This window comes from Maylandia zebra, linkage group LG23 (genome assembly GCF_041146795.1).
Source record: "Maylandia zebra isolate NMK-2024a linkage group LG23, Mzebra_GT3a, whole genome shotgun sequence".
NCBI classification, from domain to species: domain Eukaryota; kingdom Metazoa; phylum Chordata; class Actinopteri; order Cichliformes; family Cichlidae; genus Maylandia; species Maylandia zebra.
In genome coordinates this window covers 26,840,233-26,856,017 of record NC_135188.1, presented here as the reverse complement: position 1 = coordinate 26,856,017, position 15,785 = coordinate 26,840,233, and the positions used below count along the sequence as shown (strand labels likewise).

General features: G+C 40.3%; 2 protein-coding genes across 3 annotated transcripts; both read left to right on the top strand.

Moving 5' to 3' along the window:
* The first annotated feature begins 630 nt into the window (after positions 1 to 630).
* Positions 631 to 6,663, top strand: LOC101480428 (basic helix-loop-helix transcription factor scleraxis). Of its 2 annotated transcripts, none has more exons than XM_076880682.1 (2): positions 631 to 3,152; positions 4,888 to 6,663. In XM_076880682.1, exons 1-2 carry the CDS (start codon positions 2,643 to 2,645, stop codon positions 5,080 to 5,082), a joined length of 705 nt encoding a protein of 234 aa, XP_076736797.1. In that variant the 5' UTR covers positions 631 to 2,642; the 3' UTR covers positions 5,083 to 6,663. The 2 variants fall into 2 exon arrangements, with proteins under 2 accessions (XP_076736797.1, XP_076736798.1); XM_076880683.1 differs by having other exon boundaries at positions 641 to 3,152; positions 4,911 to 5,045.
* A 4,114-nt stretch (positions 6,664 to 10,777) lies between these two features.
* On the top strand, positions 10,778 to 15,088 carry LOC143415005 (uncharacterized). Its single transcript, XM_076880278.1, has 2 exons — positions 10,778 to 11,691; positions 13,803 to 15,088. Exons 1-2 carry the CDS (start codon positions 10,855 to 10,857, stop codon positions 14,127 to 14,129), a joined length of 1,164 nt encoding a protein of 387 aa, XP_076736393.1. The 5' UTR covers positions 10,778 to 10,854; the 3' UTR covers positions 14,130 to 15,088.
* Positions 15,089 to 15,785: the final 697 nt, after the last annotated feature.

Below are 15,785 nucleotides of genomic sequence, written 5' to 3'. Positions count from 1 at the left end.
AAAAAGGCTGTTTCCCAGAAAAAATGACTTCCAGAAGGAATTTAGAGGGGGCACCTGAGGCCCTCCCCTTAGCTACGTCACTGATCTGGTGTATTTTTAACTTGATGATGCTTTTAATTTGTTAATTTCCTTACAGGTACTTTCTGTAATTAAGCTTTGTTGAATTCAAGATTTCGTTTTCTTTCTTTTATTTTTTAACCACGGGGGCAGCATTTTACCTGCTGCTTAACTTCTGGCAGACTGTCATTGCAAATAAGAACGTCTGAAAAGGGTGTCTGGCAAAATAAGGGTTTGCTGACTCACTGCACCATCTTCTGGTACAAGATGGTATTACATGAATGTACAGCCCAGCCCTAGTTCACCTTTAGTTTTTATCTCTACAACACAGCACATAAACACTTTGGAAATAAACTCTCCAGTTGTTCCTTCACATTTTGCTGATTGTTTAGTTAATTATGTAAACTTTTAAACTATTCTTAAAGATAAGGTTTTACAATAAGTACTTTGGCTGAGAGCAGCAGCAGAGAGGCATTTGACTTTGCTGCAGGGGCCAGACAAGTTCACAGCCAGCAGGTCGGGGCAACAAAGGCTGCGAGGAAAGGAGGATTAAGAGATTAATGAGGTTGCATTAGCTCAACACCAATTAGGATTCCTCTCCTTCCCTCTCTCAGCCAAAGGCAAAAGAGCCAGCTGACTTTTCTGCTGTTTTGAGTCAATTGTTCCATATTAACTTTTTTTTAAAAAAGGTTATGGGGGGCTTTTAAGTCCAGTATGTTCATTTAAATCCTGTTTGGCCTCCTGTGGCAACAGGGCCTCACACATATCTGTGGAGGTTATTTGCGCTCTCCAAAAAACCCCCCAAAAAGAGTGGAAATGATGATTGGGAGTTAACTGCCCTCTGGTGACAACAATACAAATATATCAAGATTATTTAAAACAAAAACAAAAAAATCTGAGAAATTTAAATGTTTATGTTAAGATTAAATTTCATCAATAAGCCCAAACTCACTTCCCCTTTCAAGTCTAATCTGAATGAAAGTGATAGGCTGAGAGGTTTTTCAGCAACACACACACACACAAGTGTGTTCACAGATATTTATATCCACCGCCAAAGATGGCACTCGGCAAGGTGGAGGAGGAGGTGTGTGTGTGTGTGTCCATCGTGGTGGGCACAGACAGCGGGAAGGGACGGGACGGACAGGGAGGAAAACACCTGGACTGTTCACTCAGTGAAGCTCGGAGCCGACAGCCAAGCCAGGAGAGCTGCCAGTGAATACACACACACACACACACACAGTAAAGTTCAAAGTCAAAGAGGTCCAGACTGAATCACTGTGAAATGGTTTCCTTTCAGTAAATATTAACATTGATAATTCATCCATGAAAAAGAAGGAAGGAAGAGAAAACGCTCCATAGTGGATCAAATCTGTAAAAGAGGCAGAACCACATTTAATGTGTTTCTTTAGGCACCTTGTTACTAACAGCCTCATAAAAACACATAACTTGTTTTTATTTCTTTAGACAATTCTATGAAAATGACAAAGATAAGACAGACTGACATAAAATAGTATTTTTGCACCAACAAAGTGATTCCCAAAGAGCTATGAGCTGAAAACCTGGCATATCTCATCATGGTGTGCAGTGTGTCCTTAAAGAAATTGAGGAAACTGGACAAAAGAAGAAGCAGCAAGCTTGAAAAACTATCACGCAAGAACTGGACTTAAAATCAGTGGCAACAGGTCTGATGGAGTGATGAATGCACCAAATACTTTTGGTCCAAATCATCATCAGCATGTACAGAAGAGGTCAGGAGAGCTACAACAGTGTCTACAGCCATCAGTAAAACACAGTCATGGTTTGAGCTGCATTTCAGTCAGTGGTGTTGGAGATCTTGTTAAAATTCATGAATTACAGAACACAGAAAAGTCCCATCAGATTTTAAACCACCATGGAAGACCATCTGATTGGCAACAGCTTCATTTTTCATCATGACAATGATCCCAAACACACTGCCAATGCAGTAAAATCATCCCTGGACAGAAAAACACACAGCGGAGCACTATCAGTCATGGATCGGCCTTCCCAGAGCCCGGACCTCAACATTATTGAAGCAGTGTGGGATCATGTTGACAGAGAACAGAACAAAAGGCAGAAACAAAGAAGAGCTTTGAATGTCCTTCAAGAAGCCTGGAGAACTATTCCTGAAGACGACTTGAAGAAATGACGAGAAAGCTGCTGAAAATGATTTGCAGAATTGTTGCTTTGTTTTTATTTTCCATTAAAGTGTAAACAGATATCGGTGGACAGAAGCTTCAGTCTGAATCAAATATGGAATATGGCCTATTGGCCTTGAGGGGAGCCCCACCTCGGTGGAGCCTAATTTAAACCCATATCCTCCAGACCACAACAGGTGCCCCCCTCCTCCACTCCCTTTACGTTCCACCTGTCTTCTCTTCTCCGTGGCGGGCTGGCGATCCAGAAAGCAGCCGTCAGTCATTACAAATGGCGTGCCGACCCCCTAAGTCACCGGATCGGCGGCAGCTGCTCGACCCCCAGAGCTATTTTCACCCTCAGGATAAAGTGGTGTTCAGCGAGCCGCCCGCACGGCCGAGCAGCTCCAGTCACGCTGCAGCAGAGCCAGGATGAAGTCCACCGGCAGCGAGTGCACCGTGCAGCCAGACTGCTTCACCTCAGACCTGGAGGACCTGGACAGCGCCAGCAACAGCTCCGACGGCGGCTGCACGCCGCGCAGGGAGCCGGGGCAGGTGGTCTCGGAGGAGGGAGCCCCGAAACGAAGAAGGAGACGGAGGAGGAGCAGCGGAGGAGACTCGCGTCTGCCCGGCGTGAGCAAACAGAGGCAGGCGGCCAACGCGCGGGAGCGGGACAGGACGCACAGCGTGAACACGGCCTTCACGGCGCTCCGCACGCTCATCCCCACCGAGCCCGCCGACAGGAAACTCTCCAAGATCGAGACACTGCGCCTGGCCTCCAGCTACATCTCCCACCTGGCCAACGTGCTGCTGCTGGGGGAGGACTGCCTGGACGGACAGCCCTGCCTGCGCTACCAGAGCATCCTGCACGGCCCCGCCGCCCTCAACGCACCCTCCCTGCGGCCCATCTGCACCTTCTGCCTCAGCAACCAGAGGAAGCTGGTGAGTGGCTTCTCACACCCATAGAGTCGATCAGTGCCAGGGACGTTTCTCGGATTTCTGGGGGTGGGGTGGCATGTGGACATAAGGAGGGGGGCAAGAAACAGTTAGGGGGTGGTCAGATTCTTCTGTAATAAACCCAAAGCAAACTGCCTGCAAATACTCAGAACTGTGATCATTTTAATTGTGGGCACATCCTGCCTCCATGAACATGAATTAGGGGACGTAACAATATGGTGGCAACACAGAAGCATGAGAGTCAGCCACGAGGGAATAAAGTAAAGAAGAAGAAAAATTTATGGACACAGTCTGGTTACAACCACTGTTAAGTTTGCCAAATAATAATTTGTCATACTTTTCACCTTTTGTTATGACAAGATGACTAAATAATTCAATTTTATTTATATAGCACCAAATCATAAAAACAGCTGCCTCAAGGTGCTTTACAATGTAAGGTAGCAACCCTACAATAGTACAGAGAAAACCCCAGAAATCAGAAGATTGAGCAAGCAGTTGGTGACAGTGGGAAGGAAAAACTCCCTTTTAACAGGAAGAAGAGGTGAGGAGAACTAATAAGTCATGCACGAGGACAAAAATTATAATGAAATGTATTGACACATTTATCAACAAAGAAAAATGAGATAAAAACATTCTGGAAAGGTGAGACCCAATCAGAACAATTGTGTAGAAAGGCGGGATGAGGTTGGAAGTGATCCAATCACAATGAATTTCCTCGTGCAGTAAGGTTAGATGGCACATTTGATCTGCCAAAGAGAAACAATACAACTTTTCAGCATCCAAGGTTGCTGGTGTTGTTGTTATACAACTTCAATGTTCTTTGTTTCGCATGAAAACAAAATTTGCATTTGATGTGACAAATATTTACACTTTATAGTCAGTTTTAGGTTTAGTCAATTATAATCATATTCATTTAGTCGATTAAAATAAATCAAAATAAACACTGGTTACAAGCCAAAGTGCTCATAATACACCACTTTAGGCTGGCTCAAAAACTCTCACATTGAGCCCACATGGCTATGTCCATCTTTTATATACAGTCAGTTAAGACATGAAAAAAAAGTTTTTGACATTTATAATTAGGATGTTTTTTATTGCATGTTTTTAAATTTATTGGTGTATATAGTTATAGTCATGCTTTGAGGAGGTCAACACTGTTTCTTCGCATTGTCGTTTGATGTTACTGTACAATTGAAATCTCATTTTAAAGGACAGGGAGAATGTACCACAGATGCTTTTAGCCACATCCATGATTCCTCTGGCTCCGTGAGACGCTATCACTTGTTGTTTGGGTCTGCTCAGGTCCTCAAACCACACAGATCTGCTCAATGCAGACCCAATGATGCACGGTCTTTACATAGCTAGTGGCACCTGTCTCCTTACTGACTGACACCACAAAATGAAATCAGGCTGTGGTGCCTTCAAGAGCCCTCAACCCAGCTGCAGACTTTAAATTAATGATTTGAGCATCACAAATGTTTCTTTGTTCATGAAACATTTGTGAATCCGTGTGGGTCACAAGTGTTTACAGCATGTGTTGGAGTCTGGCTCGGACCCTTTACGGTTATAAATGCAGAGCAGAATCTGCCACAGGATCGGGATTATTATGTCGCTGTTACATTTAAAGGTAAAAATCTGTAACAACACACATTTTAACTGACCTGTTTAGAGGTGAGGATCATGCAGTTGTTGTGACGGTGGTTTCACTGAAGTCTGTTAGTGTGTTTGTTTTTGCCTCCACAGCTCAGAGATGGAGCGAAACACTCAGCTGCTGTGTGAAACTTCTTGGCACCAGACAGGCGAGGAGTCCACCACCCCGTGGTGTTGTTTACATGTAGGACTTTGTACATATATGAATATAAATATCTTTATTTTTGGACGAGACGAGAAAACTAAGGACAGATTTAAACACTGAAAAGCACTTTCTGTTCACGCTCATGTGCTTCTGGAGCCTCTGTGTTTTGGTTGAACTGTAACCTGAGCCGATGTGTAAAGTAGCACCTGACGTGGGGCTATTTTGGTCCCACCAATAGTACAAACTACCCCTTGGACACCCCACCACCCTATGTCTGACCTCTTAAAAAAAAACAACTAAACTAGTGGCTGCTGTCAGTTCAGTGTTACCTTGCGCTTTAAAGGGGCATTAACTGATGTGTTGCCTATAGTAGTGAACAGTGGGAACTGCAAAAATGCTCATATACATGTGGAAAAAAAAACCCTGCATGTCAATATCTCAGGACTTTAATCCCCCAGAAGTACAACAGTCAGTGAAGATGTTGAAATTTACACACTGGATTACACTGCTGTTTCCTTACTCCACTCTTCTTATGTCTACCTGGTTAATTTTTGAGCATATTTTTCGTAAAGTGAAAATGTTGCAAGAAAACCTTATAATGAGTTGATCCCAGCATGCAAAGCACTCTGGAAAATCCTTTTGTTCCTTCCCAAATTCCCAAATGCCACCATTTTAACAGATCACATGGAGAAAGCCATGTCTCCTAAAGGAAAAGTGGTCTGTTATTCATTTGATATTTTACAATAATAGACCAGATTATCTGAATAGTAATGATCTGAGTATGAGGATGTGTATCCCACCTCTGGTAGCTGGTATAGATTCCAGCCGCCCCACAACACTGAATTGGATGAGCGTACAAGAATGTGTTTGTTTCGTCAACAAGCTGCCATCAGCACCGGTGACTGACTGATGGTGTTTGACATCAGTAATACCAGCTTTGGCCTAGAAGCTTTGTGATGCCAAGCTTCTTTTTTTTTTTTTTGGCACTGAAAAGAATTATGAATGTGGACTAAAGTCAGACTCTGCAGTTTGTTTTGCTGCCATCTTTCCAGGACAAAGTACTTCCTTTGTGGGATAAAATATCCCATTAAACACAAGAGTGTCGTTTAGTTCTATGGGAACTTAGTGAAGGATCGGTTGAGTTATTTTCAGCGTGCTTTGCATGATTTCACAAAATTGGGAGGTCAATTCCAGTTAATCTGGATACACTTAGATACTGAAGGACATTTAGCATTAAAATGGTTTCCTGAAATAAGCAGTGTGTTCTTAATTTGAAGGTCCAGTTGGAAACTTCCTGGTAACTGTATGTGCGTCAGAAGTTATGTTTTTGGCCTGATTTCAAGATAAAGTTCTTTGCGTAAATGTTTACTTTTGCATTGTTACACGGTTTCCTCATCACTGTAAAAACACTGTGCGATAGGCTTCCTTTTGCTCTAAATTGTAGTGTATTTAATCCTTCTCAATCAGCTGGATCCATCAATTTTTATTGTTCCAGCACTAAACTATGACTGGGAGCTGTTGCACACTACCTCATACCTGTGTTTTGAAATATGAAGGCCTACCTCCAAATCCAATGAGTAAGAAGTACTTGAATACCTGACAACTTGTGTTCTTTGCACATCGCACATACTGAGAAGCTGCTCGAAGAGAAAAATGTATTTTTGTACAATAAAAATAAAAACAATGATATCAAAACTTCAATTGTCTCTCATTTGTGGGCCTTAAACTGTATGTTGTGCTTGTAATTTGCAAACTCTGTAAAAGCACGCTTTGTGTAACTTCCCAAAATGACATTAATCAGTCAAAAGAAAAGAAAAGACTGATTTATGTCTAAAGTGTCTTTTATTATGTTTAGAGACATCAACAGAAGTAAGATTAGGACTAGGCTGCACTTTGATGTAATACCACTTTGGACCACAAGATTGTGTAGTGAGTCAATGCAACCTTTATTTAAACCGATGAGATACCAAGAGCAAATTTCTTTACATTGACGCCAAAAAATAAAGGCAAATGTGGAGGAAATAGGGGAAATATTGGCTTGACAAGGACTCCAGCTTTGGAGAATATGAAGGAAGGTATAAAGTTTTGGACTTTTAACTGTATTTTTTAAAATAAATTTTACAGCTTTTCCTGCTAATAAATACCTCTTCCACAGCCATTCATACTAGACCAAATTAGATAAAGTATTAAACAACAAATGTTCCTGTCTACAATAAAAATTTCAGTAAAAAAAATATCAGTCAACAAAAATATATTTTATAATTACAGGTAGGGATGGGTATCGTTTAGGTTTTATCCGATACCGGTGCCAAACCAGTACTTTTGAAACAGTGCCGGTGCTCAAACCGGTGCTTAAAGAATGGAGAACACAAAATTGGTCCAAAAACCTCTTATGTTCAGCTGTTTTTTTGTAAAAAGATAACAATGTTAGCCTTTTCTGCAGCTAGAGGGCATATATGGTATCACTCTTGGCTGGAAGCAGTGCTTAAACAATGGAAAAAACACAAACTTTGTCCAAAAACCTCTCATGTTTAACCGTTTTCCACTTTTTCTTTGGTCATTTTAGCCTTTTTGGCCAGGGTGAAGGCCGCATGTAACTACGACGGTGTTTGCTAGTTCACCTTACATGCATTAATTTAATAACGTGGTGAGTAGGGCTGGGCGATATGACCCAAAATTCATATCTCGATATTTTTTACCTGGACGGCGATATAAGATATATATCTCGATATTTTTTTTTAAAAGCCATAAAGTAAGAACAAAAAGAGAGTTCTTAGTCAAAGCTGTGTCCCAGATGTCACACAGGCACTTTTATTAACATAGAGCATAGATGTACATAAGATTTACTCAAAAATAAATTATGAGCATTTATTAAATAATAATGCTCCATAAATAAAAGAGAACAATGTTGTTTTTGTGCATAACAAAAAGCTCACAATTGTGCAGTCAAAATGTAAACTAAAAGACGCTGAGCATAGTAACAAAGACAGATTTCACAGCTGCTCTGTTCCCAACTTCTACTGTGTGACTGACAGCATTGAGTTTGAAATCCTCTTGTAACCACGTCTCTTAACAGGTGCCATTTATAGTCCTTATACACAGTAGGGTAATATTACGTTGAAGCACAGTATGTATCACTCCGCAAAGGCTCCTCGGTAGCCGTAATGCTCTGACAATCCATCAAGCGGTGCAGCACCATAGCTTACCAAAGTTGTACTAAAACATTTTTGACAGATTGCTGAGCGCTGTGTTCCACATAAAATCGGTTCGCGGCCATCAAGCACAAACAGAATTCATACATAAGGCGCGCTGTCAACTTTTGAGAAAATGCAAGGATTTTAGGCTGTGCAGCGCCTCTGGGCTGCATGGCGTTAGCGTGGTTAGCTCATTAGCGTGGTTAGCTAGCTAACACGTTTACGGCGTCCAGCCCCACGCACGGCGATGTGCAGTAACTCGTTAACGGAGATTTGCCGTGTCCATCTTGTCGCTTCCTGCAGGTGAAGCGATGGGGGAGGAGGGGCGAGGCCGAGTAACGTTGCGTAAAGACAAAAGTGGACGAAAGAGAGGCAAACTTGCGGCTCCACAAGTATCCGATTGTTCAGTCTGACGTCACTAGCCGTGTCTGGGTCTAAACTCCGCTGCAGGTCCATATATCAAACGATCACTATGGCATTACTGAGAGTTGAAAAACTGTCTAAAGTCTTCATCTTTAATAAAATGATCAGCGTTCTGCTCTACCAGGTGTAACAATTGAGTTTAACATCCAGGCATCCATGAAAACGGAATTTATGACATTTAACGGAGTTAGAAGTTAGCAGGAAGTTAGCTCGCTAGCTTCTATCTAAATACAATATAGCATGTCCTGACTGCGGGGTTTTGGAAACAAATTAAAACGTACAGCTCTGCTATCACTTCCAACATAAATGAAGACAGAAAACTAAACAGCAGTGACGTTTGTAGGGCTACTGAAGTTTGGCTAGCTGGTATATAATGATAATGACCGCTAGCGACACAGCTATGTTAGCATAATATAAACAAGCTAACTTTTTTTCCACTCGATAAAAGTTAACGTGAGTGTTCTCGGTGGTCAGGAACAAATGTAATCGCATGGCAGGATGCTGTAACAGGACCAAACTTCAGCCAGGAGAACAACTGAGAGAATACGAGGTTAGTCATTCATATACTGCTGCATGGGCTGGGCGGTATACATCCTAAGGTTTTAAAAACTGAGCTTAAATAAATGATTAGCGGTAATAAAAGCTGAGGGAGGTCAACAGGGATCACTGACTGTTTTAGGAGCTTTTTGAGATCAAATCGAAGAAAATACATAACATTAAACATGTTAACAACACAAAAGCCATATTAAACGCAGACTACTTTAGACCCGGAAGTAGGATTCGTCGCGTCATCATTGAACAACCGGATAATTATAACGTAACATAGACTATATCGATATAAAGGATATTGTCACACCTTATATCTCGTATAAAAATATATCGATATTTTTTAAAAACTCGATATATCGCCCAGCCCTAGTGGTGAGCCTACTCAATGTAAATTACACACGAACAACATTAAGCTACTCACGCAGAGAAGAACGGCTGCTGCTGCCATCATCATCCGTCATCATTTCTGCTACACTGGCAGGGCTAGGGGCCAGGACTCTCCTCTTCGGGTTTTTGGGGGATGTTGCTAACTCCGGGTCCGATAACAGGCACCACACCCGCAGTAGATGTGCTCGGTGTGAGGTCTCGCAGCAAGCTATCAAATACGGCGCATTTCTCGGCTTTTAAAAAAAACGCTATGCGTCGCCAGGTGTTTCATCATATTTGAGGTGTTACCTCCTTTGACAGTATCACAGTATCAGCTTAAAGCACTTGTTGCAGGCTGCTGAGTTTGCATCTTTTGCTGTGAAGTACAGCCAGACTTTTGACCGCTTCGCCCTGGGCGTTTTTAATCTGTAGCTCTGCTCTAAAAGAACGTACGTACTCTCCTCGGAAACGTAAAATGATTGGCTAGAATCTAAAGTGTATCACAGCTCAGGAAAAATAAAGCACCGAAATGTGCTTTTCGGTCTGGTTACTACCGTTTATGTCAGAACCGATACCGGTACCCATCCCTAATTACAGGACAGTCTAACTAAACTTTCTGTAATTTTACACAATTATGATGTAAAAACACCGACACGTGCAGTTGAAATTGCACTTCTTAGGAGGTTACTAGGGAATTATGAAAGCCCGAGGATGATTTCCTTATTTCTGTAACAAAAGCAGAGGGTAACTAAAATCAGTAAAATAAGATGACAGGGAATTATTGTCAATATAAAAATCGTATGAAATTAAGATAAATTGAAAATTAATACATAGTTCGGTAAAAGTGAATGAATCTTTTAACTATTAATTTGTAAACTCAGTAGTCGTCATTGCTCAGGGATGTTTTTGTTATGGACACAGTAACAATCAAAGATCTGAGAGACACTTTTGTAAATCCAGTTGTAAGAAATGGTCAATTTGTTGATCTCCAAGGGATTGTTCCCAAGTATTTGGAAAACACCCTTGCACACAGGCAATCCTTAAGTTACACTTACATACCAATTGGGATTCTACGGAGCCCCCCAGGGGACATGGGAGAAAAAAAAATTACGGAGGAAAAAAAAAAAATTAAGGAGAAAAAAAAAAATTAAGACAGACTTTTGCGAGATCTCGCAAAAGTATTGCGAGCGCTCGCAAAAGTATTGCGAGATCTCGCAATAAGTATTGCGAGCGCTCGCAAAAGTATTGCGAGCGCTCGCAAAAGTATTGCGAGCGCTCGCAATAAGTATTGCGAGATCTCGCAAAAGTCTGTACCATAGACCTCCAAATCAGCACTGAAACCTTAGAAACAACCACAGCGATGGAGGACACACACCCATTTGAGCGATTCATAGATTTTTACTTTGAGCTTGGACTAAACTATAAAGACATTAAAACTGTGCTTTGCATTAGACACAGTTTTCATATAAGCGAAAGACATCTGAAGAGAGTTCTTAGCGCAAGGGGACACACTCGCCACAAAGCGTACTCTGACCTGGCCGTCTTGGTTGAATTTATAGACAACCAATTGCAGTACTCTGGGCAGCTTCACGGATACCGATGGATGTACGCTAAATGCAGGGAACATGGACTACGCGTGAGGAAAGAGGATGTGCGCTTGGTTTTGAAGGAGCTGGATCCCCGAGGCGTCGCACTGAGGCAAGCAAGACGTTTCAGGCGGAGGAACTATTTTTCAAAAGGGCCGAATTTCATCTGGCACATGGACTCCTACGACAAACTGAAGCCATATGGCATCTGTATCAATGGTAGTATTGACGGTTTCTCGAGAAAAATAATCTGGCTTAATGCATACACAACAAATAGTAATCCGAAAGTGATCGGGGGGTATTACATAGAAGCGGTGCAGCGTTTAAAGGGCTGCCCTAGAGTTGTGAGGGGCGATCTTGGAACTGAAAATGGCCATGTTAGAGGCTTTCAGCGTTTCCTTGTGCCCGTGGCTCCTAACGACACCCCTGAGAGTTACTTGGAGGGAGCAAGTACCGCCAATCAAAGGATTGAATACTGGTGGCGTTTTCTTCGCAGCCAGTGTCTGGAGTTCTGGTTATCCTTATTTGCAGACATCAGAGACAACGGGTACTTTGATGGTGGGTTTCTGGACAAAAACCTCCTTCAGTTTTGTTGCATGGGACTCATCCAGGTGAGTTAATAAAATCAAATCAAATCAAATCAAATCAAATCACTTTTTATTGTCACATCACATGTGCAGGCACACTGGCACAGCACATGCAAGTGAAATTCTTGTGTGCGAGCCCCACAAGCAACAGAGATGTGCAAACACAACAACACAAACGAGCAAAATACAAGAATGGCCAACCTGAAACTAATAAATATATGTACAATATATAATAGTGTATGCATTTCTGGATGTGTATACTAAATATTTTCCTACGTGTGTGTGTGTGTGTGTGTGTATACACATTTTTACAAATTAAATAGTAAAAAAAAAAAAAAATAATAATAATAATAATAATAATAATAATAAAATATATAAAATATACAGAGTTGAATATGTGCAAAACAAGTGGCATTTATATACAGTGTGGAGTGCATAACGTTGAAGTTCCAGTAGTGAAGCTGAGGTGTCTATGACGTGTTCAGCAGTCTGATGGCCTGATGGAAGAAGCTGTCTCTCAGTCTGCTGGTACGGGACCGGATGCTGCAGAACCTCCTTCCTGATGGAAGCAGTCTGAACAGTTTATGGCTGGGGTGACTGGAGTCCTTGATGAAAATATGTTTTGTTGCGTGCCTGGATGCATGCGTGTGTGAGTGAGAGATAAAGGAAACTGAGGAAGTGAAACGTCTCCTGTACTCGTTTGTGGTGTTCCCATTATCACAAATGTGGAAGCCAACTGCTCAGCCTCTGTGTGGTGGTGGTGGTGGAGGACCCCCATCTTTTTTTTCGGGCCTCCGCTTTTTTTCTAGTGGCCATAACGGGTCACATTTGAGCATACAGAGTAAGCAAATATGTACTTGTAATGTGCTCAGATAATTTTAATAAGTGCTTACAGAAAGACAATTAATGTAGCCTCTAACTGCAATTGATTTACATAGGACAAACAGACCAAGCACTATGGCTCATAATACAATTACACCTTACCTGTTTGGACTATATTTTTATATTTCATTTTTACTTGCTGCCAGGAACGTTTGGGACCTGTTGGGTTGCACCTGCGCTCACATCACGTCACAAAATAAAATGTATAAAATAAAAAATAAAATATAATAAATAACGTGTTAAATGGGTGGAAATCCCTAGATCAATGTTTAAATTAACACTCACGCATTGATTCTGTCGGCTATTTTTTGCCATGCATGCTCCCTTTCTTTTGCAGCTGAGGCTGTGTTACTTTTTTTCTGCAAAATTTGCATGTTATCGGCATATGCTGCCATCAGAATTTCGGCCTCAAGCGCTGTAAAATACATTGACTGCGCCTTCTTTCCCTCCGTCTCCATGGTGACTCGCTTAATCTGTGCTCCACTAATAAGGGCTTTATGTATCCTCGTGCGCGTGCTTAACTTGGGGTTAAAGCAACTCCGCGTTGATTGAACTAATTGTTATCAGCCTTTCTGAAACCGAATATTCCGAGTTGGACAGTTCGGGGTTACTCAACCCTGAGTATCGTTTTTCACTTCCTGAAATAGGGCCCTGTACCAGGTTTAGGGAATGGAGAGACTTGCAGGAAGAAAGAGACAAGACAGGGAGAAGCGGGTGAGAGGAGCAGGGAGTAAATGAAATCAAAAATTGTGTAAATACTATAATTTAGGTTTAAGCAATCGGCCGCCTTAAGGAAGAGCTCAACAACCAAGACTACAGTAACATCTATGTTGTTTATGTTGACATGGCATATGAAATTTTCTTATCTATAATATTAACTATTTACAATTTGGAATTATTTCGATTGGGATATCAAAATAACTTACAAATACAAAATACAATGATCAGTGACATAAAACAAATTGATTATTATGAGGTGAGTAGATGAGCCAAGCAAGTAGTAATAAGACTAATAGTACTAATGTAAGATATCACAGCATAACAGTAACCGTAGTTAGTGTGTGAAACACTTGTACAGATGACATTAGGTAAAGTACATGATTACAAAAATGCACATGATTGTTTAAAAATAATAAATTGCATAAATCTAATAAACCTTCCTCTCAGTGAGTGAGTTGTCTCATCGTGATTTGCGTATATGTATATACGTACATGCGATCGCATTTCTTAAATTTCTGTATTCTTTTTAACAGGATGAGCTGGATGACACTGCACAGGTTTGGAATACACACTCCATCAGGCCATCAGCAAACATCAATATCCCCAGTGGTCGACCTAATGTAATGTATACATTACCTGAGCTCTACGGGACAAGAGACTTCCTTTGCCCCACTGAAGAAGAACATGTTGAAATGTGTAAAACTGAGTGTGTTTTTCGACTGACCAAACCATGTGACCCCGATGTATATGAACTGTGCAATATCATCATGACTGAGTCCCATCTGACTCCACCAACAGACTCATATCAGGCTGTGAACTTGTACATGCATTTAAGAGAGAACATCATGGCATTAGTGTAAATTGCATACACTGCAGCAGAGAACATTACTCAAAATTGACCTGTGATATGTGCGAAAGCTAACTTCTGGATGTTAAACAGACTGTAAACTGTAAGCTTTCTAGTACACAGTCATTTATGAGAATATCTTATATAGAAATATTTATTGTTGTGTTCCAGGAGGGTCAGTGAACTAAAGTATAAAGGGGAGTCTCTGCCTGTTAATGATATTCTGAGTGTTCTTTAGCACAAAAACACTGTAATGTTCTGTCAAATGTTATCAAGTTCCATGTCTATGTGTATTACTTCGAATTACTTTAACTGTGTATTTGGCTTGATACATGGATCAAAACATAAGACACATCTTAATTTAATGTGTTAGGAGTTTTAATGTACAGTGTTTAATCAGATAATGGTGGTTTATGTTGAGTATTTTGTAATAATTTTTAAATGGTGAGTTGGTTTTTATTTACACCATCTGTATTTGTTAATGATGGGAATGTTTAGTTGTTGATATTGGCTAGAATACTGTTTAAAATCGAAGAGATATGATATTATGCCTTGCTGCTTTATATATATTATAACGCCAACTGTCACATTGGCAGGCTACATGAAATGGTACTAAGGGGCATCATGATCTGAGAGGGGGCACCTTGGCATTTTTCTGAACTCCAGTTTCTCTGGCTAAAAATATAGTTATTTCATGTCATTTTTGCTTCTTTTTTTTTAAACTATTTATTCTGATTCCAGAAGAGCTTTAGTTTTTTAATGTTGGTTAAACAAAACTGAAAAAATAAAGAACTAAATAGAGACCTTTTGAACTCTTAGAATTTCTAATAGATATAAACATTCTTTTTTTGTCACTGAATTTATCTGAAGCTTATTTTATCAGCTGAATAACAAATTCTTTGCACCCACCTGTTCTGTTGATGAACAGCAATTTCATTCGAATGCTATTTTTGCAAAACTCACCACTTCTGAAAGGATGATGTGTTGTTGAACTACCGGACAAATAAACTGAAATCTAATCAATTTCTAATTATTTTTGGACTATGTAGTACAGACAACTAAAAAATTGCAAATGACAAAAGCATATCGACAACATCTGTGTATTGACTGCCTGTGTTCCCAGGCACTTTAATTTCAGAGAAAGGTAGACAGAAGTGCATAATCTGTCAAAAATGTAGCAATACTTTATAATTAACCATATATACTATTTAATCTAATTAGAAATCCTGGCCTACAATCTTGTTTATCCTAGAAACTGTTAAACCTGATTATCATTGCTTGTTAATTTGTAATTATATAAGACAGTATAAAGAATTGTGAATCATCTGTATGTCACATTATGGCAAAGTCCTTTCAAAAAAAAAAAAACTTGTGATGGCAATATGATTTTTAACAAAACAACTAGTAAACATTTTGGAAGCTAATCAAGGGAAAATAGGACTTATTGTTACAAGATGATGTTTATAGGCCACATCAGCTTTAAGAATTTGTAAACAGGGTCTTATCATTAACTTTCAATAACTTCTTTTGCAACCATAGTGACATTCTTTACTAATATTAATGGACTTTTCACCCTAAAATCAAATTTGCAAATTTTTCTGTTCGCTAGCTGTAGTATTCCTTAATCCACATTGTTTTAGTGTGAGTTGCCCAATTTTAGAGATATTGA